This window comes from Nycticebus coucang, chromosome 3 (assembly GCF_027406575.1).
Source record: "Nycticebus coucang isolate mNycCou1 chromosome 3, mNycCou1.pri, whole genome shotgun sequence".
NCBI lineage: Eukaryota > Metazoa > Chordata > Mammalia > Primates > Lorisidae > Nycticebus > Nycticebus coucang.
Window position 1 is genome coordinate 60030481 of NC_069782.1, and position 22484 is coordinate 60052964.

Sequence of the window (22484 nt, forward strand, 5' to 3'; positions counted from 1 at the left end):
GCACTTATCCCCTTGGACATCATTATGTCTTGATGACTTTTGTCCATTTGCACCTGGACCCTGCTCTGACGTGGGGGCCAGTCTCTGCCCAGCATGGAGGAAGCTGTGGGGCCATTCTCTGGTCCAGATGCCCAGCCTCTCTGCCATCCAGAGCTTTTCTCCACACCTTGGCCTTCCTCCCTCTACTCACTTTCATCCTCAGAAGGGAAACCCCCCAGCCACATTCACTGACAAGTGTGTATATTTTTCATGTATAACAATCAAATGAGAGAGCTGTTATTTATCTCCATTTCACAGACGGAGATTCAGAGAGGTTAAGTGACTTGCCCCAAATTACTACTCAAGACACAAAGGAGTGAGGATTTGTTCTACGTCCCAGCACGGGGAACCTGTGTTCTCAACCTCCCACCCCTACACCTCTGTTCCGAGCAACCCAGGGGCTGCATAACTGTCCCTTCGGGCATCCGGGTTTTCCACAATGAAGTCGTTTTCCCCTGTATAGCCTCTTCCTTTGGTCCCCACCCATCTTTAATGGCTGGCTGATGGGGAGGAGTGAGCTCTTGCCAAGGTGATATTTATTGCTGGCTGGGGCAGGGGTACACAGAGGGCTGGGGGGCTTGAGGGTCTATCTTCTCCCCACAACCCCACTGGCGAAGTGTGCCCAGGGGCACAGAGCTCTCCTGGAGTTTGCTCAATCTCAGCACTGCTGGGCCTTGGTACTTGTCAGGAAACTCGTCCTTGTACTGGATTGAGAAGAAACGCAATCTGCCCAGAGGGGGCTCCATGTGGCTGTATTTGCACTGTGGAGTCAGGGTGGACAGCCTTGAAGGGCTGCCTGACTCACTCAGACTAGTCACCCTGGGGCCTCAAAGGATGAGTGGGGGCTCAGCCAGGCTTGTCTGGTGATTGGACACTGGGTGATGGGTAAAGGGGCCCCAGTCTGAGCTGAATGAGAAGACAGAGAGAAACCACAGATGGCCCTGAAGGACCCCAGGGTTGGGGCAATCCTAGGCCAACTCTACTTGACCTTCACATGGGCATAAACATGGCAGGTGATGCGGAGATGTACCTGGGCTGACTCTGACGTGACCGCGGGAGAGAGCTAGGGATGATGCTGGAGTGGTGGTAAAATGGCCCTGAGCCTGATTGGTCATTAACTCTGATTTTGGGGTGAAGCACAGTCCCCCTGAGATAACTTTGAGCTGACTTGGGAGTCACCTGATGAGGGATAGATTCCCTTCTCCCCTCCCTCACCCGCTGTAGCATTTCTTCAGTCACCGGGGCTGGAGCTTTTCCATGTGGCTTCATCATCTTCTGGTTCGTGGTTAAAAAATCGAATTCTGGAGATTTGAGTGGGGGCAGCTAAGTTAAGGGGCTGAGGGAGGCGAGGTGGGGCCAGGGGTCGGGGATGCGTCAGATTAAGGGTGGGGAAATGGTTCAGGGTCCAAGCCTGGGCCAGCCCTGGTGTTGTTGACAAGGACAAGGAATTAGGACCAGGTTGAGGGTTTGGGTGGCGGGAAAGGGAGGAACCAGGGGGTGGGGCTGAGGAGACCAGGGGCAGGGCCAGGCCGGAAAGTAAGGGGGCGGCACCAGGTGGGGCGGGCGGGCTGGCGAGGGGCAAAGCCAGAATCTGAGGGGAAGCAGGGTTAGGTACTGAGAAAGGGACGGGGCTAAAGCCCAGCCAGAGGGGCGGAGTCATATAGGGGGCGGGGCACGGTCGCAAAGGTGTGAGGATATGTAGGAGCTCAGTTGGAGTCCTGGTCAATTTACAGTGGGATTTAACCCGCCAGGAGGCGGGGCCGGGGTGGGTATCGCCTACCAGGCTGTGGCCAGACAAGCGGCAAGGGCGGGCGGCCCCCACCCCCCGCCCCCCACACTGACCGTTGGTGCCCAGGGGCAGGTTGCTCTGCAGCAAGTGGAGGCTGGGGGCTTTCTGCATCTCCACTGTCTCCGAGCGGCAGTAGTCTGAGCCCATGGTGGTCTGGAAGAAGTGTCCGAGCAGCTTCGCCTCTCCTACGGTCACGTGACTCTGCAATTTCTTGAGGGCCGCGTGGCGGCTGGGCTGCTGGGTCGGGGGCGGCGGCTGTAGGACCACATGACATCTGGGAAGTTCCCTTGTTCCGGGTATCCCGGGCTTAGTGAGAGGGAGGCAATGGGTGCTGTGAGACCTTGGACAGCTCCCTCACCCTTTCTGGGCTCCACGCAATAGCGTTGGTAATTGGTACTGTTATCACATTTTACAAACAGAGCCAGAGGCTCGGAGGGATTAACTGACTTACCCTAGATCCTGGATCAAACAGATCCTGGAGCTTTCTCCATACTCAAAGGCAAGCTCATTCCCACCCCTGGACCTTTGCACTTGCTATTTGCGCTGCCTGAGAAGCCATTTTTCCCTGGCGAGCCCTGCTGCCTTTCCCCTCTTCCTGCTGACCTGGCCGTAGAAGTACTGCATGAAGGTGTCCAGACTGCCCGGGCCAGGGCACCAATTTCCTTTCAGGATGTGCGACGCTGGAGTCTGATCGTGGTGAATAAAAAAAGGCTCTGCCAGTGGCAGAGTAGGTGCTGAGCTGTCCTGCCCATGGAAGCCCAGGGTGGGGCAGGCAGCAGCTCTCACCTGGCTCCTGGGGGTAGAAGTGCTCGCCCTTGGTGGTCCTGGCATGAAAGAGGCCATCTCCAGGAGAAATATTCAAACAGTGGATGTGGGCCACAGCCTGGGCCTTTTCATACCTGCAGGCAAGGTATTATTCGACCAAGAATAAGGAAAGGTGGGCTCCATCTGGGCCCTTATAACTCCCAGGAAACGGAAGCAGGTTGCCCAGTGGCCCAGTGTTGGGGTGCTAATAGTGGGAGATCTAGCACAATAGTGCACCTTGCCTACCAGTGTTGGAGACTTCAAAGGCAGAGTATTGGCCCTGGAACCCTATATGGCCCATCCCACATGCGGCTGAAAGCCAATTGTCCCATCTGGGTGGGAAGGCAGTCGTCCCTTTGTACCTGTCTGGGGGCAGGCCCTGGGGCCTGTAGGCCTGTTTCTGCTCTGAACACATGGGTCCATAGCCAATCTTGCAGTCTCCAAGATCCACACTAGAGGAGGCCTGTGGGCAGACAGGAATGAGAAGGCCAAAACCCAGGCCTATTGCTGCCCTCCTCAGCAGCCCCGGCTCAGCCTTGATTTACCCTTTTGCACATCAGTGCAGGTGGGCCTGCCAGGGCCTGGAATTGTCTCTGGTAGGAAGTCCCATCCTGTCTCCTGTAGTCCCATGTTAGGATGTTGGGGCCCCCTGAGGGTAAGCAGGGAGTGGGGGGAGAGAAAGATAGATGTGAGAAAGAGAGACAGAGAATGGGATAGATTCCCTGCAGGCCCATTGGAATTTCATTTCTTTCCTGGAAATAGGAGCTGGGCTGTCCTGACCAGTCTGGACTTTTATTTTAAAAGTCCCAAACTTTTAAAATAATACCAAGAATACCTACCAAGTGGTGTTGAGCCATGCACCTAGGTTAAGTGCTTTGCACCTAGTTTTGGACATGGCATTATACCCCCATTTTACAGCCTGAGGCTCAGAGAGATTAAGTAACTTGCCAGAAATCACAGAAATTAGGAGCCAGAACTAAGAGTCGAATCCAGGTAGGAGAATTCCTGAGCCCACTTTGGAGGGCCTCTGACTAGTTGTGTCCACCAGAAGAGCTCCTGGGAAGACGGAATTGGAAATTTGGTCGGATAATGGCTACTCTTTGTTGAGTGCTTACTATACACCATGCACACCTTGCACACCTGGCTTCACCAGCGCCTATTAAATCAGGCCCTGCAACTGCACTCATTTTGTAGATGAGGAAACTGAGGCTTGGAGAGTTCCAATTACTGAGTCACACAGCTACTAAGGTGGTAGGGATGGGTAGGGGAGTGGAATGTAGGCAGGCAGAGGACTTTGCACGTTTGATCTCAAATCAAAATTCGTGACTTCTTCCCACCTCACAGCAGACCCTGGACAGATTCAGGACATATGCCCACTCTATGGACGGTGAGAACTGAGGAAGGTCCCATGGTTCTGAGCCTCAGTACTGCTGGCATTTGGGGTTGCCCCATGCCTGGTAGGCAGCTTCGTAGCATCCCTGGCCACTACCACTACATTGCTAGCAGTACCCTCGCCACCATTCGTGATATCCATATCCAAAATGTTTCCAGACATTGTCATCCTCCCTCCCTGGGGGAGGAGAGGATGTTGCAGAATCCCAGTTCCTCTTTGAGAACCACTGGGGTTGAGGAAAAGGCCCCCGAGGGCCCGGGCGCGCGCTCACCGAGATGGCTGCAGGGTGCGCGGGCTTGAGGGCACGCGTCGTGGGGCGGAAAGAGCGCCTGGTGTGTGGTGGGTGGGATGCGCAGCTGGTTCCGGTCGCCGGAAGGCACCGAGTCGCGGTCGAAGATGAGGCGCGCGCCGCGGATTTTCTCTCGGGCGCGCGCGGGCAACTCGGGCCAGCCGAAGGCGGCGCGCGCGTTGGAGAGTCTGGAGCCGGCGCGGGTGTCCACGCGCATGAGCACGCTGCTAGCTTGCATGGCGCGTGTGCGCTCCCGCACCAGCTCCCGCTCCTGCTCCCACTCCTGCTCCGGCGGCGGCGGGAACGCGCGGCGCGCCTCCGACATGTGTTCCTCGCCGGCCCAGCGCGTGTCCACTTGGAAGAGCGGCGCGCGCGGCGGCTTCCGACTCGGCTGTGGCCAGGCGGACCCCGGGTAGGCGGGGAAGTCCCGGTGCGAGGTGGAGTGCATGGTGCCCCGATGTAGCCCCGAGTTGGGCCCCAGCGCGAAGTGTGAGGCCTTGAGGAAGTCCAGCCGGGACAGCGGGCACGGCAGGAGGGCACCTGTGGCCATCGTGGGACGCAGCGTCACCTGCAAGGGGAGCGGAGATGCGGGACTGAGCAACGGCCAGCGAGGGACGACTCTGTCTTTTACTCCTTTCTGTGTGCCTGGCACTGGGCAGGGAGATGGGGCCCCTGCGGCTACCCGCGGGGAAAGTGGAGATGTAAGTAATCATTAATTTGGTGCCCACTGTGTCCCAAGCACTATTCTAGGCCGTAGGGATGGGGAGTTACATTACTTAGCAAAACAGACCTAGAGGCCTGCTCTTGTATATTGATAATGGGAGAGGCAGTGACAGACAATAACGAATAAATATAACAGCATACATTGAAGAGTAAATTATAAGTGATATGGGGGATAAAGTCACACAAGGCAGAAGGTTAGGGTTTGGGGGAAAGGTTTTGCAATTATCAAAGACCAGGAAAAGGGCTGGGCACCCGTAGCGCAGTGTCTAGGGCACCAGCCACATGCACGGCGGCTGGCGGGTTCCAACCCAGCTCGGGCCTGCTAAACAACAATGACAAGTACACCAAGAACATAGCCGGGCTTTATGGCGGGTGCTTGTAGTCCTAGCTACTTGGGAAGCTGAGGCAAGAGAATCGCTTAAGCCTGTGAGTTTGAGGTTGCTGTGAGCTGTAACATCACGGCACTCTACCGAGGGCAACATAGTGAGACTCTGTCTCCAAAGGAAAAAAAAAGTCTATTTAAAAGAAGAAGAATGGAACCCAGGTGGCTAAAACAGAATTTAGGAGTCTCTTGGTCCAGGGGTCGTGACGTCCCCTGAGGTGGGCAAAGGAAGAGAGGCTGTGAACCAGGCCCCCCTTTGACAAAGCTGAGCCCCCTAGAGCATCCAGATCCCAGGTCAAGCACCTGCCCCAGGACCTCCCAGCACACAGGATAGGCCAGCACCACAGACAGGCACAGTGCCCTCAAGGGGACCTCAGAAATCAAATAGGGCCCAAAGGCAGGAGACAGTCACAATGCAGTGGAGGGTGACATAGTAAGACTCTGTCTCAAAAAAAAAAAAATTGGCCAGGAAAAGGGAGGAGGGAGGCATTTGAATAATTTGATTACATTCCAGGCAGAGGGAGTAGCACGTGCAAATACCCTGAGGTTAGTAGTAATGAGATTGGAAAGGTAATGGGAAGCCAGCCGTGGTGGCTCACACCTGTAATCCTAGCACCCTGGGAGGCGGAGGCAGGTGCATTGCCTGAGTTCAGGAGTTTGAGACCAGCCTGAGCTAGAGCAAGACCCTCATCTCTAAAAATAGCCAGTCATTGTGGCGAGCACCTGTAGTCCTAGCTGCTTGGGGAGCTGAGCCATTTCTGCCACAGACTTTGTCTTCCTGCCCCCTGCAGTTGTCCTGGGACCTGCTTCTTCTCAATCTCTTCCTGTCTTCAAACTGCCTGAGGATTACACACCTCTCCCTTCCCTTCTCTGACCTTCAGCTTCAGGGGCCAAGCCTCTGCCTACTCTCCTCCCCTGTTCAGTCACTGGACTTTCTCACCTTTGCACAGAGCACAGGTGTCTCCCCTCCTCACCCCTGTGAAACCCCAGGTGTGCACTAGCACTCCTGGCTCTCAGGTTCACCTCCTACAGGGAAGCCTTCCCAGATCATTTCAACCCACAACCACGTGCTCATGTCTGCCTTTTTAGAAAACACATATCAAGGTGTGTGTGTGTGTGTGTGTGTGTTTTATAACAAAACCACAGGTTTTTGGTGGATAGTTGTGTTGCTTTGTGGATCATTTTGCCACCTGAAATAGTTGAGAGTCAAGAAGATTCCAAAATAGTTTAAGGGAAAGCCAATAACTGAGATGACTGTGTAGGTAACCTTAGAATAAGTAATTGAGCTCCCATGAGCCTCAGTCTTATCCTTTGCACACCAGGGACAAGGACAGAGTACCTACCTCAAAGGAAGGTGTGGGTTTAGTGAGTCTTAGGAAACATACTTGGCCACAGGCTGGACCCTCAGACTCCATCTGTCCCTGGTCTTCCAGAGGACACTCATGTTATTGCTAAGGCTGCATCCAAGTGTAGCCCAGATGTGCCCATTGTGACCCCAAGAGCTTTTGTCACAATGGTTCATGAGCACCTTGGGGGGTAGCTAGGAGGAAAATTAGGAAGCAAAAGCCAGGCGTGGTGGCATGTGCTTATAGGCCCAGCTACCTGGAAGACTGAGGTCTGAGTGATATAGTAAGACCTTGTCAAAAAGAGAGAGAGAGAAAGAGAAAGGAGAGAGGAAGCGGAGGGGAGGATAGGAGAAAGAGAAGAAAGAAAATAAATCAGGAAGATGTGAGTGTGAATCCTGCCTCCTGAGAGCTCGAGGGACCCAAGCAGGTGACTTCTTGGAGTCTCAGTTTTGTTGTGTAGAAAATGAGACTGACAATGGTATCCACCTCAGAAAGTAGTGGTAAGGATTCGATGCAACAAGATACTTGTGTCCATTGTTATTGTGTTCCAAATTTTTTTTGTTCCTCTGCCTCCTAACGTTCCCCACCTTCCCGAGTCACTGCACTCCTAATGCCATTTCAGGGCTTGACAGACCCCCAAAGTACCCTTTAAAGGGGTCAGTCCTCTCCCGGTCCCCAGCTGAAGACCACTAGGAATGTGCTTGTAGTTGAACAAATTCAAGCTCATTACTCACAACAAGGAGAGTGCAGGCCCAGGAGAGGGTTAGAACACATTATAGGATTTGGGATCCTCTTAGATGTCATAGGGGAGGGTTTAAAGAAATAGGGCTTCACTCTCTGTTAGGTGCATTTATTGGCTGGAAATTTTACTTTCTTTTTTTTAGATGATCAGACAAATAAAAACAATAGGACAATAATGGTAATACATTGTTCACTTGAAAAATTGCCAAGAGTTGATTTTAAATGTTCTCATCACAAAAAATAAGTATGTGGGGTGATTGATACATTACTTAGCTTGATTTAATTATTCTGCAATGTGTACATACAGCACAATATCACACTGTATCCTTTAAGTATGTGCGCTTTTAAAAAACCCAGGAAAGAGCCAAGCCTGGTGGCTTATGGTGAGAGGATTACTTGAGGCCAGGAGTTTGAGACCAGCCTGGGCAACATAGCAAGACGCCGTCTCTACAAAAGTTAGAAAAATCAGCTGTTTGGTGGTATGAGCCTATAATCCCAGCTACGCAGGAGGCTGAGGCAGAAGGATTACCAGCGATCAGGAGTTTCGGATTGCAGTGAGCTATGATCTCACCACTGTACTTCAGCCTGAGTAACAGAATGAGATCCTGTCTTCAAAAACCCAGCAAATAGGCGGTGCCTGTGGCTCAGTGGGTAGGGTGTCAGCCCCAGATATTGATGGTGGTGGGTTTGAACCCGGCCCTGGCCAAAAATGCAAAAACAAACAAACAAACAAAAAATCCGGTGTTGTGGCGGGCGCCTGTAGTCCCAGGTCTTCGGGAGACTGAGGCAAGAGAATTGCCTAAGCCCAAGAGCTGAAGGTTGCTGTGAGCTGTGATGCAATGGCACTCTACCGAGGGCGACAAAGTGAGACTCTGTCTCTAAAAATAAATAAATAAGTAAATAAAAAATCCAGCAAATAAACAAAAACCCAGCCAAGGTGAGAATAGAGAATTGTTATTTAATGGAGACAGAGTTTTGGTTTGGGAAGATGACAAAGTTGGGGAGATGGATGTGCGCAAAGATGTGAATAAACTTAATGCTAGTGAACTGTGCTCTTAAAAATGGTTAAGATGGTCAGTTTTATGTTATGTGTATTCTATTATACTGCAATAACAAATTTTTTAAAAAGGAAAAGCATTTTCTAAAACACATGAAATAATTAAAGATATAATAAAGGTGGTTTTCTAAAGTGATGAGCCTTGCTAAAATAATAATAGTAATAATAATATAATAATAAATAAGGATGGTGAAGCTGCCCTAGTTTGTGATGTCCCAATTCACTGATTAGGTGTGTTCTTTCTTACTAACTTTAAGCAAATTATTGTTTAGTTCACGAAGGTGAGATCAGATCTCCTGCTGTCCCGCTGCCAGCCCAGGCAAGGGTTTTGGCTCGGCCAGACAGATGCAAATATACATTTCAGCCTTGTCTTCCTGCTTATGGAGAAAGGAGGACCCAGAAGATGGATCCAGATACTAATAGGAAATGAGGGAGACAGGTATGCATCTTAGTCACCATTGTGGAGTCAGAAGAACAAAGCGAGACTAAAGCCGTGATTGATAAGGAATAGCTGCTGCTTGAGTTAAGTCAGGAAAAGAGGGGGTCTGGCTGCTCTCGTGGTGCGGACGACGTTCATGTCTGCCTTCGTTCAGACGTGATTACTGAGTGGACTTGTTTTGTCTTATTCCATCACGGTCGCAGAGTGGCCTTGTCTAATGTTGGCTTTCTGAGAAATTGTTGATGTGCAGCAGAAGGACACAGGTGCCAGCTGTGACTGCCAGGCTAGCCCCTAGCAACACCAAGGCCAGCTCCCATATCTCAAAGGTCACGTTCAGTTCTGACTAGATGCTGGATGCTAGGAATGCTGGACAGCACCTACAGAACTCACTGCTGTATCTCGGATGCCTGGAATAGGCATAGTGCTATTTCAGGGGTGTTGGGGATGGCACAGGCTTGGGAGAAAAGGTCGGTCACTCATGGCAGCAGTAGGCTCTGCAGCCAGAGTCCTCCTTCTCTCTACATGCCTGGACTTTGCCTTGGAGTTTTAAACTGTTTTTTAGAGATGTGGTCTTGCTCTGTCACCCAGGCTAGAGTGGCTGGAATATGGTGGTGTGATCACAGCTCACTGCAGCCTTGAATTCCTGAGTTCAAGTGATCATCTTGTCTCAGCCTTCTGAGTATCTGGGACAACATGCTTGTACCACCACTCCCAGGTTGGGTTTTTCTTTTTCTTTTTCTTTTTTTTTGTGGTTTTTGGCCTGGGCTGGGTTTGAACCTGCCACCTCCAGCATATGGGACTGGCGCCCTACTCCTTGAGCCACAGGCGCTGCCCTCAGGTTGGGTTTTTCTGTTGCAGTTACCCCAATATGGGGAGAGGAGGATGCATGCAGTGGCACAATCATAGCTCCCTGGACCAGGGATAGGTGTTTGATGGATGTGGAAGCTAAGGAGTCCTTGGAACATAATAAGACCACCGTCTGTACAAAAGGATTTAAAAATGAGCTGGTCATGGTGGGATAGGGGAAGAGGATCATTTGAGCCCAGGAGTTAGAGATCAGCGTGGGCAATAGTGAGGTCCTGTCTCTGCACAAAATAAAAATTAGCCAGGTGTAGCTCAGCGCCTTGTAGCACAGTGGTTACGGCACCAGCCATATACACTGAGTGTGGCGGGTTTGAACCCGCCCTGGGCCAGCTAAACAACTGCAACCAAAAAAAAAAAAAGCTAGGCGTCATGGCGGGCACCTGTAGTCCCAGCTGCTGCTTGGGAGGCTGAGGCAAGAGAACTGCTTAAGCCCAAGAGTTTGAGGTTGCTGTGAGCTGTAACGTCACAGCATTCTACTGAGGACAACATAGTGAGACTGTTTAAAAAAAAAAAAAAATTAGGGCGGCGCCTGTGGCTCAGTGAGTAGGGCGCCGGCCCCATATGCTGAGGGTGGCGGGTTCAAACCCAGCCCCGGCCAAACTGCAACAAAAAAATAGCCAGGCATTGTGGCGGGCGCCTGTGGTCCCAGCTGCTCGGGAGGCTGAGGCAAGAGAATCGCGTAAGCCCAAGAGTTAGAGGTTGCTGTGAGCCGTGTGACACCATGGCATTCTACCCGAGGGTGGTACAGTGAGACTCTGTCTCTACAAAAAAAAAAAAATAATAATTAGCCAGGTGTGATGGCATGTGACTGCAATCCTAGCTACTAAGGAGACTGAGGCAGGAGGATCGACTGAACCCAGGCGGCTGCAGTGTGCTATAATTGTGCCACTGCATTCCAGCTTTGGTGACAGAGTGAGACCCTTCTATTAAAAAAAAAAAAAAAAAAAAGTCTTGTAGGATGTTGTGGAGAAAGAGCCAGCCAGGGAAGGCAGGGGCTTAGGACGTGGGTGATAGAATGAGGCTGCCCTAGGAGGTAGCCATGGGGTTGGAAGAAGTGAACAGATTCAAGGGATATTTTGGTGAGTGCTGGGATGTGGGTATGTGTGTGTGGAAGGAGAGGGATAAGCAGGGCATCTTGGTCTGTGGCCAGGTGACTGGGTGTATGGTAGGGCTGCCCATGAGATGAAGACTTAAGAGCAAGATGTTGGGCACTTGCTGGGCATGAGCAGGCTTGTAGGACACATTAGAATTGGAGAGGGGAGAAGCCAGTGAAGAGGCAGCTACAAAAATCGTGGGATGGACAAGGTCTTCCAGGACCACAGGAGGCACCAGAAGAAAGCTTAGGTCGGGCTCTGAGCCCCATAAATGATGACACTTGGCGCCAGGCTGTGGGGATATAGCTGTGAACGAAACAGATTAAAATTGCTGCCCCAGTAGAGTTCATATTCTGTTGAGGAAGAGACCAACAAATCCATACATAAGCAAAATATGCAGTTACATTTTGGTAGCATTACAAGCTAAGTGGGAAAACAAAGCAGCAGGCAATATGGGTAGAAGTGTCCAGGGAGGTGTGGTCAGGGAGGTCCCATGAGAAGACATCAGGGAGGGAGCTGTTGCAGGAATCTGGAGCAGGAGCATTCCAGGTAGAGGGAACAGCAAGGGCAAAGGTCCTGAGGCAGGAATGTGCTGTAACTTCAGAGAACAGGAGAAAGGCAATGTGGTTGGAACATCGTGATTGAGAGACAAGAGGAAATATTTTGCAAAAGAAACCTGTCAACACCTGTTACATATCAGGGAAATGTAAAATATTACAATGGAATACGAGTCCACACACACTAGGATGGCTACAATAATGCAGAAAAAGGATATTGCAAGGATGTGGAAAAGTTTGAACTCTGCAATGCAGTGGACTGGAAAAAGTTAAACATAGAGTTACCGTATGATCCAACAATTCTACTTCTAGAATATAGCCAAAAGGATTGAAAACAGAGACTCAAGTATATGTACACGAATGTTTATAGCAGCACTTATTCATAGTAGCCAAAAGGTGGAAATAGGTCAAATGTCTATCAGCTGATGAATGGATAAGCAAAATGTTTATCCCTACAGTGGAACATTAATTATATAGCTGCAAAAAGAATGTAATTATGGTTCATGGTGCAACTTGGATCAACCTCAAAAACATTATGCTCAGTAAAAGAAGCCATTATAACTGGTCACATAGTATATGATTCTATTTATATGAAATATCAAGAATAAGTAAATACATAGACAAAGAAAACAAATTAGTGGTTTCCAGGGGCGGGGTGGGGGTTGCATTGAGGAAGCAAGTGACTGGGAACAGTGGGTAAGGGAGGAAAAATAATTTTACTTCTATCTTTAGGTGGGATGGATTCCCATAAGGAAAAAATTAACAAGGGAAAAACAAATCTGTTAATGTGTAAACCTCAAGGATATACATGGGTGATACCCAGAGAAACGAGTCATTCTCAAAGAAGTGTTAATTTTAGAACATTGGCATACATAACATCTTCAACAGGAACAGTAGAGTTTTGGAGATGTGACAAAACAAAGGAAAAGGACTCTGAGTCTCTAAGAGAAGCAAATTGTGGGAAGGCAGATAAATGGTAAAGGCTAGTTAGTAAAGCTTGTTACACAGTGTTCCAAAGCTTCCTTCGTTGCAATCTAAAGATGTTACCAGACAGGAGTCTAAAGGTGTCTCTGGTGATCAACCTTTGCCTTTCCTGGTAGAGAGGCAAGAAGGGCTCCTTTGTATATTTGTTTTCTGCTTTTAGGCAAATAGGGGGAAGGTAGAGAGCTTTTCCTGTATCCACTTTTCAACTGCCTTCAGCTCAAAATAATTCTTATGCCAAGATGGCACATTTTGGAGCACCATACAAGTCTCCTACAAGAGTCTTCTTTGGGGGTGATGAACTTCAAAACTAGCAAGGGGTGGTAGTTGTACAACATGTGAATGTACCGCTAAATACTCTGAATTGTGCATTTAAAAATGGTGAATTTCATGTTATGTGAATTTCATCTCAATAAAATAATGTGCATTAAGTTTTTGAAAACTTTTGATATTTTTGGATAATACATGCATATTGCACAAAATCCAAAAGCTACAAAATGGTATACCCGTGAAAATTCAGTCTTTTCTCCAATCATCTGTGTTACCAGACGGTTCTTCTGGACCGATTCTATGCATTTTCTTAACGCCTGAAGAGATGACTTATGCTATTAATATTACAATAGTCATACTGAAGACAAGTAGACAATGCAGACAAGCAGTAAAACTAAAAGAAAAACTCCAGCAGCGCCTGTGGCTCAGTGGGTAGGGCGCTTGCCCCATATACCGAGGGTGGCGGGTTCTGGCTCCGGCCAAACTGCAACAAAAAAATAGCCAGGCGTTGTGGTGGGCACCTGTAGTCCCAGCTACTTGGGAGGCTGAGGCAAGAGAATCACCTAAGCCCAGGAGTTGGAGGTTGCTGTGAACTGAGTGCCATGTCAAGGGTGTAGTGAGACTGCCTCAAAAAAAAAAAAAAAAAAAGAAAAAGAAAAAAACTTGAACCACTGCTAACAGGTTGGTTTTGCTTGGATTATTTAGTGTATGTGTGTGGGTAGTTCATTAATTTTAATTCTTTTTGTTTTTGTGAGCAGTTGGTGAAGCCGCCGTGGGGCAGAACGCAGCTAGCTCTGAGGAGAATCACACTGGGTGCACGGAACCAGGCAACTCACAAGTGATGGCCCAGGGCGGCGCCTGTGGCTCAGTGGGTAGGGCACCGGCCCCATATACCGAGGGTGGGGGATTCAAACCCAGCCCCGGCCAAACTGCAACAAAAAAATAGCCGGGTGTTGTGGCGGGCGCTTGTAGTCCCAGCTGCTCGGGAGGCTGATGCAGGAGAATCGCCTAAGCCCTTGGGCTCACAGCTGGAGGTTGCTGTGAGCTGTGATGTCACACACTCTACCGAGGGTGACAAAGTGAGACTCTGTCTCTTAGAAAAAATAAAAAACAACAACAAATGATGGCCCAACGTTTTGCAAAGTCGGTTCCTTACCCAAGCCTACAAAAGCCTAGCGCCGGGAACAAAGACTTGCAGCAGCGGCGGCGCCTGCGCAGAGCGTGTGCACGCCGGCTTTCGGAACGAACTCTTCCGCGGTGCAGCTTGGCCCCGCCTCCTGGAGCGACGCGCCGACACCGTGGTGACGTCACGGCGGAGTTGCTATGGCGTCGCTGATCGGCCTGGCGTCGGCGCTGGAGTCTTACAGGGGTCGGGACCGCCTGGTGAGGCTGGGGTGGACCTGGGCCGGAAGTCCTGGTGTTTGGCCAAAATCAGACACGGGGAAACTGAGGCCAGAGAGACGGCGGGGTCGCTCAGGGTTTCCCCATTGCAGAGGCCCTGTCCGAGCTAGGCTCAAACACGGTCTCCTAGCCTTCGCCGCTTAGGTGGTTCTGCCAACGCCACCTGGACATTTACCTGCCTCCCATTTAAGATCTGATGAGGTCGCTGAAGTTAATCCCTGCGCTGTCCCAAGCAATCCCCTATGGGGATTTAGAATGGTGCAGGGCTCCCCCTATGGCTGCACATTTAGGTTCTGACCACATCCCCTAGAGCTGGGCATTTAGGCTGTGTCTCCTAACCTAGCACCAGGGACCCCCTGTCGTCAAGCCTCTGCTGTGTCTAGCCAGGATGGGTTCCAGCAGATGCCCTGTTGGTCATTTAGATGGTTCGTGCCAAGCCAAAACCTGGCTGCACATTTCCATACCAAACATTCTCATGTTTGGACATTTAGGACCTGGCAGGCCAGTGTAGTTGGACCTCGGGTTGTCCAAAGCAGTCTTTTATGGAGATTTAGGGTATTGCAAGACCCTTCCTATGGCTAGACAGTGCGTTCCAACCACATCCCTGCTGGTTGAGCATTTAGTTTATTTCCTCCAGGCCCGGCCAGTCTGTTACAGGAAGTTGTACCAGGTAGTGTATTTAGATTCTAAGCAAATTCCTTATGACTGGGCATTCAGGTTTTAACAAATCTCCCTACCCACCTCTCAAGTTGGGACATTTTACCATTACAGTAGAGTTGAAAAGGAATTACAAGTAAAAGTAATATATAAAACAAGAGAGGCACAGTGGCTCACTTATGTACCCCTAGAACTCTGGGAGGCCAAGGAAGGTGGCTTGTTTGAGCTCAACAGTTCAAGTCCAGCCTGAGCAAGTGTGAGCTCCTGACTTTACTAAAATAGAAAAATTAGCTGGGCATTGTGGGGGGCTCCTGTAGTCTCAGCTATTCAGGAGGCTGAGGCAGAAAGATTGTTTGAGCCCAGGAGTTTGAGGTTGCGGTGAGTTAAGGTGACACCATGCAGTCTACCCAGGGTGAGAGAGTGAGACTGTCACATACAACCCTCCCAAAAAATAGATATAAAACAATAGTTTCTGAAAAGCAGATGAAGTAATTAGAAGGGTGATGAAGCTGATCTAGTTCACTATGTTCAGAATCACCTACTGAGTGTGTTTCTTTTCTCTAAAGTAATTCAAGGAAATTATTATTTTGTACAATGAGTTGAGGCCTGATCAACCTTCAGCCCAGCCAAAGGCTTTGGTCCAGCCAGGTAGATGCAGATATACATTTTAGTCTCCTCCTCCTACCTGATGGGAAAAGGAGGACCCAGGAGGTAGGAAATAAAGAGTTTTGTTTTCATTGTCTCTGTTACATCTGTCCCCAAAGGCTCTCCATAGTGCCTCTGGAAAATGATGTCATGTTTCTTTATTTGTCCCACCTACAGTATGTTTTTAAACTTTAAGTTTTTACTGGAGGTTTATAGATTTATAATCTTCCTCATGCTAAACCCAGCAGGGCCCATGGCCAGGTGAAGGGTAATCCAGTGTAGTCCTTTGAGTAGCACTATCATGCTGATGGCTTCTGGTTTCCTACAGATCCGAACTCTGGGGTACTGCTGCCAGCTGGTTGGTGGGGTCCTGCTGGAACAATGTCCTGCCAGTTCTGAAGTGGGAACGCGCTTGCTGGCAGTGTCCACCCAACTCAGCCACTGTAGGACCGTCCTACGACTCTTTGATGACCTGGCCATGTTTGTCTACACTAAGCAGTATGGCCTGGGGGCAGAGGTAATGGGGTTTGTGGAGCTACAGACCTCAGGAAGCCTGAGGTTGTGGCTGCAGTCAGCATTTCATAGACTTGTCCCAAAGTCCTCCCTGTGTAAGCAGTTGATGATTTTCTTAAATTTTGCTTTTTTTTTTTGAGATCATCAGATGTTCTCATTTTGCTTTAAAATAGCTTACACGTTTACATATTCCAAAAGGGTATATAATTTTAAAAATCTCTCTCCTTCCTGAGTCTCCAGGCTCCCACATTTCTCACTCCAAGGCGGGCACTGTGGTTAGCTTCTTGTGTCTCCTTGAGGTTTCCTCTACCTATACAGGCAAATACACAGTTTACAGAGTTTACAGGAATAGAGTTTTTTTTCCCACTTAACAGTACAAGTTGGAGATCATTTCTTAGGAGTCTGAGAAGAGTGTTTTTTTTTTTTTTTTTTTTTTTGAGACAGAGTCTCATGTTGCCCTTGGTAGAGTGCTGAGGCATCACAGCTCACAGCAACCTCTAACTCTTGGTCTTAAGCGATTCTCTTGCCTCAGCCTCCCAAGTAGCTGGGACCACAGGCACCCGCCGCATGCCCGGCTATTTTTTGTTGTTGTTGTAGTTGTCATTGTTTGGTGGACCCCGTGGGGTTTGAACCCACCAGCCCTTGTGTATGTGGCTGGCATCCTAACTGCTGACTTACAAGTGCCAAGCCAGCTCTTTCATTCTTTATGGCCACATAGTACTCTGCTATATAGGTGGACTGTGATTTATTTAACCAGTCCCCTGTTGATAGGCACATAGATGATTTTTAAGCCTTTGCTATTATGACAGTGCTGCAGAGGGTAACCCCATCCCTGCAGCATCCCACATAAGTGTCAGCTGATTAGAGCAGTAGTCCTCTCCAGGGCCATCCTGCCCACTAAGGGAGACATCTCAGAGGCTGCATGGGTCATGCCCCTCAGGGCTGCCCTCCCAGGGGTCTTCCCTCTAGCTACTTGCTGTTCAGATGTTCTCCTGTTCAGCTCCGTGTGCCCACAGCCCAATCCTCCCAAATCAGGAGTATTTTTCTGGACCTGCTTTGCCTTTTGTCACCTATCCCATCCTCCTTTTCTGTCTGACTAGGGCATGCCTCTGATGCATCCCCAAGAACATCCCTTTGATGCATCCCCAAGAACATCCCTCCTTCCCTTTCCTGGGGCACAGATATCACATTTGATGATCTCAAAAAAGAAAACAAAATTTAAGAAAATCATAAACTGCCTATACAGGGAGGACTTGGGACAAGTGAAGATGATGAGGGTAAAAGTTAGAAAATAAATGAAAGTTCAGGAAGTGGCTGGAGTCCTGAGGGGCAGAATCGGGGATGCAGTCCCAGGAGCCTCTATGCTGCCCTCCTGCAGCCTCACTGAAGCTGCCTCAGTGGGTGCAGGCAGTTGTTGAGAACTTGGGGTGGAGGGTGTGGGCTCAGTGCATGACAGAGACTCCTTGCAGGCTCCAGAACTTGATGGTCTGAGGCCTGTCCCTGCCTGAGCTGGGGCAGGTGGCTTTCCCTTAGCACCTCAGTCTGGTGGTCTGTAAGGTGAAGACAGTGACCCCTCTTGAGTTTGAGGGAGGTGATGCAAACCTTGCAGCACCTGGGACACTTGCTTGTCACTGTGCCGCCCTGTTCTTCCTGGTCTGGGTTTTCTACATCAGAGAGCTTTTGCTGAGACCCGTGTGCAGGAGCTGGAAGGCTTCAGGAAGGAAGGCTATGATGCAGGGATCCCAGCTTGGCTACACCTGGGAACTTAAATTCCCTAGTGCTTAGGCCCAGCCTTATAGCCTTTCTCCTGCAGAGCAGATATCTCATTGCTGCCTGGCAGGGCCACAGCCCTAAAACAGGCCATGGGTCAGACTCGAGGCATCTCTCCCCTGTCTTGCAGGAGGAGGACATCTTTGTCCGCTGGGTGTCTGTGCTGGGCAACCTGGCCGACCAGCTGTATTACCCCTGTGAGCACATAGCCTGGGCCGCCGATGCCAACATCCTCCATGTGGATGCTTCTCAGTGGTGGACGCTGAGCACAGCCTTCTGGGGCCTGTCCCTGCTCCTGGGGGTTGCCAGGTAAGTGGTGTCAGCTGGAAGGGAGCACGAGTCCTTTGAGGGGTGTCTTCAGTAGGGCAGCAGCAGGTTGCTTTGGGTTTGTAATGTGGGGTTCCTTGCCTCTTTGAGTTTTCTTCCTTTTCTTGAAACTCTTTTTGTTGTATTTGTTTCTAATAACTGCCATAACAAATAACCATCAACTTGGTCATTTTAGACAACATAATTTTAGTATCTTACAAGTTCTGAAGGTTGGAAGTCTGAAATAGGCATCACTGGGCTAAAATCAAGGTGTGGGCAGGTATGGTTCCTTCTGGAGGCCTCAGGGGAGAATCCATTTCCTTGGCTTTTCCAGTTTCTCAAGGCCGTCCATGTTCCTTGGCTTGTGGTCCCTACCTCTGTCTTCCAAGTGCATCACTAATATCTGCTCCCTGGTCACGTTGCCTTCCAACTCTGACCCTCATGCTTCCCTCTTAAGGACCGTGGGGTGACACTGGGTCATCTGGATGATCCAGGATGATGTCTCACAAAGATCCTTAACTTAACCCATCTGCAAAGTCCCTTTTGCCAAGGGAGGGAACAGAATCCCAGGTTCCCGGGATTAGGATGTGGGCTCCTTCGGGGGAGGGGAGGCCTAATTCTGCTGACCAGATGTGGGGGCCTGGACAGAAGGCCTTTTGGTTGCCATTAGGTGACACCCCAAAGAAAACAGCCAGCAGTTTCCTGACTGGCTCTGGGCTTCTGAAAACCATATGGTTTCTAAAACTTACGATAATGGTTTCCTCACAGACATTTTCCTCTTTGCAAACTGCTAAGTCAGAATCCTCTGCCTCAGAGAACACTAGGAAGAGCAGAGACCCCAGCTCCCATGTTTCAGTGGCTACAAAATCTTCCCGTGTCCTGTAGCCAGGTGCAGCTGCCCTCAGGCTCAGGGGAGGCTGAGTGAGTTTGGCTGTGTGGGCAGCATCCACAGCTGCTGACAGGTGAGGCCCTGACATTATAATTCTTTTTCCTGGGTCCAGACATCCTAATTTTATGCTTATTATAGACAATTTGGGAAATGGACAGGCCTCAGAGTATTTAATTCACTCATCATCCAAACCAGAAACTCTCTCCCCTGCCTTTGACCTCACACTCTGCCTCTGCTTTGTGACTGTCTCCTGCCTTTGGGCCCTATTTGATGTCTGAGGTCCCCTTGAGGGCACTATGCCTGTCTGTGGTGCTGGCCTATCCTGTGTGCTGGGGAGTCCTTGGGCAGGTGCCTGAGCTGGGATCTGGATGCTCCAGGGGGCTCAGCTTTGTCAAAGGGGGGCCTGGTTCACAGCCTCTCTTCCTTTGCCCACCTCAGGGGACATCATGACCCCTGGCCCAAGAGACTCCCTAATTCTGTTTTAGTGACAGCCTGGGTTCCATTCTTCTTGTTTTAAATAGATTATTTTTTTTTTTTGGAGACAGAATCTCACTATGTTGCCCTCCGTAGAGTGCCGTGGTGTCACAGCTCACAGGAAACCTCAACTCTTGGGTTTAAGCGATTCTCTTGCCTCAGCCTCTGAAGTAGCTGGGACTATAGGCCACAATGCCTGGCTATTTTTTTGTTGCAGTTGTTTTTGTTGTTTAGCTGTCCTAGGCAGGGTTTGAACCCTGCAGCCTCAGTGCATGTGGCTCATGCCCTACCCACTGAGCTACAGGCGCCACCTTAAATAGACTATTTTTGGTAGAGCAGTTTTGGTTTACAGCAAAACCGAGCAGAAAGTAGAGTCCACACACATGCCTGACCTCCCCCTGCCCCCGTGCCCAGCCTCCCCCACCATCAACACCCCACAGCATGGGGTGTTGGCTACAATGGATGAACCTCCATGGATGAATCATTGTCACCCCAGGTCCACAGTTTATATTCAGGGCCATGCTTGGTGTACAACTCAGAAAGTTTGGACGAAGGCACAGTGACATGTACCTACCATTATAGGATCACACAGAATAGTTCCACTGCCCTAAAAATCCTCTGTGTTCCCCATGCTCTTCCAGTTATGTAATGTAGTTTTCCCATCGTTTCTCTAGACTTGGTGGGAGTGAGGATATGTAGGTTGGGGTGTGGGGGAGGAGGTTGTTGTTGCTCCTTAGGACTACGTGTCTGTGCTTAGGGCTCTGGGCTGTCAGACATCGCCTCAGAGGCTGCTAACATAGAGCTGTGAGAGTCCAGTACCCAGAGCTTCTGGTTCAGCAGGCCTGGGAGAGCCCAGGAATTGGTGTTTTGTCCTAGTTTCCCAGGGGGCCCCCTTGTACCACATCACAGGTGCTGCTCTGCAGTTACATGGTGGCCAGAGATGTGCCCAGGCTTTGGACCACTCTGTTTGGGAAGCTCAGCACATTTACATCCCCTCATTCCCGATGGCCCAGGCTGCAGGGTTTAGGTGCCTTGTGGAGCTCCCTGGGGGCCCCACTCATGGCCCCAGAGTCCCCAGGGAGCCCCTTCCTCAGTGCTGGGCACCCAGAGGGTTGTCCAGACTCCCATCTGACAGGTCCAGCCTAGTGTCTGGGGTGTTTCCACGGTGGGGGCAGGGGAGCTATGGTGCTGACTTGGACCTTTTCCACATGTAGCAAGTGTGGTGGCTGAGGCACAGAGGGGAGGCAGTGGCCCCAGGGCTAGCCACCTGCAGGCCAGCACCAGTGTCCTTATCCATAGAGAGGGAGCCTCCTGCCTGGCTGTGAACACCTTGTGTGGGTTCTTGGCCTGTGGTTTGCAGAGCCCGATCAAGGCCTGGATGGCTCCACCAGAAACACTGAACAGACCTGGGCCATATTAAGGATGAGTCACAAGGAGCTCCTGAGGCATGTCTGGGAAGGTGTGGGACTATGGGGCCAGGGGGAGGTAGGATATTTGTCCGAGCCTCAGGGGCCTACACTGGGGAGCTGACCTGCTTGCTCTAGGGAGGGTATTCTCCCATATACTGTGACCTTGCAGGTCCCTGCGGGTGATGCTGAAGCTGAGACAGAGGCTGCGGAGCCCCGTAGCAGCTTTCACCAGGTATGGTGGGCTGGTTCCACCCCCACCCCACACTGGTCCAGGCTGTGCTCGCCTCCCTGCCTGACGGCTAGGGGATGCCAGAGCTTGGGGAGGGAGTTTGGAGGGTGGGCATGAACGGCTCCCCTCTGCTCCCATAGTCAGCTGTGCAGGAGCAAGCAGAGGACTGTGGAGGTGCAGATGCAGCTGGAGGCGCTGGCGCTCCTCAGCAATCTGGCTGACTTGGCCAACGCTGTGCACTGGCTGCCCCGGGGAGTCCTGTGGGCTGGTCGCTTCCCCCCGTGGCTGGTGGGCCTCCTAGGCACCATCTCCTCGCTTCTCAGCATGTACCACGCAGCCCAGGCTGATGGCCAGGCTGATGCCACTGTCCCCTGAGGCGGATGCAGCTGGACCCATACAAAGGGCTGCTTTCCACAGAGCAGGAGTCACCAGGCTGTGAGGTCTCCCCAGGGCCCAGTGTGGGCTCATGGGGGAGCTATCTCTCTGCACCACAGGCCAAGACCCCAGGGCTCCTGAACCCAGCCCTGCTGTGACAGAGTTTGTAGAGGGTGCTGAGGGCCTCAGCAACACCTCCCGTCCACTGGCCAGCATCTTGTATCCAAATAAAGGTGAACAGGATAGACAGTGTTGTGCCTTGGGAAAGCTGGAATGAGAATCAGTCACAAACTGTGGTGCTGGTGCCAGGCTCAGGTGTGAGGGATTACACACTGGGGGCTGCAGGTCTGGGCCACTGGCTCCCTCACGTGGGTGGACCAGGCCACAGTCAGAAACCACACTTCCCTAGCCCGCCTTCTGGAACACCCTTGGCCTGGAGGGTCCTCTCTGACTTAGAACAAGCACTGCCTACTGCTCCTGAGTGGCTTTCAACCATCAGGGGCTGTTCTTCACGCCCCAAAGACCTGGAAATATGGCCCAGATGTACCACCTACTGCAAGGCCACCTGAGGGGGTGCCTGTATGTGCTTCAGACCCAGGGCCACTGTGAGGATTTAATGGGCTTCAAGCTGGGGCTGACGTCTCTGAAGACTCATGAGGCTCCCACCTTACTGTGAGTGTAGTAAGATGGGACACAGTTGCTTTTTAATCTGATGGCTGAGAATGGCATTTGAGGCCATGCCTCTGTGGCCTGGGGTGGACATCACTGGACAGTGGCTGGCCCAGCAGACCCAGCACTGTGGGCAATATGTATATCCTTGTGTCTCACGTGATACCAACACTGATCGTGGGGGCTGGGGTCCGGGCACAGAGCAGGTGTGCCAGACAGACGCTTCCAGAAAGGGAGACCTGTCTCCCAGCTCTCTTGAGCTGGCCCAGTGGCCCTTTGTGGTTGTCTTCAAAGTTTTATTGAAATACGCACTGTATAACTTACCCATTTAAAATATGTAATTGAGTGGTTTTAGTATATTCAGTCATACAGCCATCAC

At 50.7% G+C, this 22484-nt stretch overlaps 2 protein-coding genes across 4 annotated transcripts; one reads left to right on the forward strand and one right to left on the reverse strand.

Annotated features, from left to right (window-relative positions):
- Nucleotides 1-575: 575 nt before the first annotated feature.
- TEX45 (testis expressed 45) lies at nt 576-4872 on the reverse strand. Its single transcript, XM_053585863.1, has 8 exons — nt 4297-4872; nt 3178-3281; nt 2995-3095; nt 2615-2727; nt 2432-2541; nt 1882-2083; nt 1255-1340; nt 576-800 (listed from the first exon to the last, which is right to left on the reverse strand). The coding sequence occupies exons 1-8, from the start codon at nt 4862-4864 to the stop codon at nt 576-578; spliced, it is 1509 nt and encodes a 502-aa protein (XP_053441838.1). The 5' UTR covers nt 4865-4872.
- Nucleotides 4873-4936: 64 nt separating this feature from the next.
- On the forward strand, nt 4937-21676 carry PEX11G (peroxisomal biogenesis factor 11 gamma). Of its 3 annotated transcripts, XM_053585864.1 has the most exons (7): nt 4954-5015; nt 8928-9002; nt 13527-14151; nt 15800-15988; nt 17885-18063; nt 21002-21064; nt 21202-21676. In XM_053585864.1, the coding sequence occupies exons 3-7, from the start codon at nt 14092-14094 to the stop codon at nt 21434-21436; spliced, it is 726 nt and encodes a 241-aa protein (XP_053441839.1). In that variant the 5' UTR covers nt 4954-5015; nt 8928-9002; nt 13527-14091; the 3' UTR covers nt 21437-21676. The 3 variants fall into 3 exon arrangements, with proteins under 3 accessions (XP_053441841.1, XP_053441839.1, XP_053441842.1); XM_053585866.1 differs by lacking the exon at nt 8928-9002 and having other exon boundaries at nt 4937-5015; XM_053585867.1 differs by lacking the exons at nt 4954-5015; nt 8928-9002 and having other exon boundaries at nt 13213-14151.
- The last annotated feature ends 808 nt before the right edge of the window (nt 21677-22484 follow it).

What these genes read in the sequence shown, in the direction of transcription:
- TEX45 (XM_053585863.1), bottom strand. Translation starts at nt 4,864, where the DNA reads ATGGCCACAGGTGCCCTCCTGCCGTGCCCGCTGTCCCGGCTGGACTTC. An exon ending in TGCAGTACTTCTACGGCCAG is followed by an intron (nt 2,084 to 2,431) that starts GTCAGCAGGAAG and finishes GTGGTCCTACAG; the next exon opens with CCGCCGCCCCCGACCCAGCA. An exon ending in CTGAAGAAATGCTACAGCGG is followed by an intron (nt 801 to 1,254) that starts GTGAGGGAGGGG and finishes CTGACTCCACAG; the next exon opens with TGCAAATACAGCCACATGGA.
- PEX11G (XM_053585866.1), top strand. Translation starts at nt 14,092, where the DNA reads ATGGCGTCGCTGATCGGCCTGGCGTCGGCGCTGGAGTCTTACAGGGGT. An exon ending in AGTATGGCCTGGGGGCAGAG is followed by an intron (nt 15,989 to 17,884) that starts GTAATGGGGTTT and finishes CCTGTCTTGCAG; the next exon opens with GAGGAGGACATCTTTGTCCG. An exon ending in CCCGTAGCAGCTTTCACCAG is followed by an intron (nt 21,065 to 21,201) that starts GTATGGTGGGCT and finishes CTGCTCCCATAG; the next exon opens with TCAGCTGTGCAGGAGCAAGC.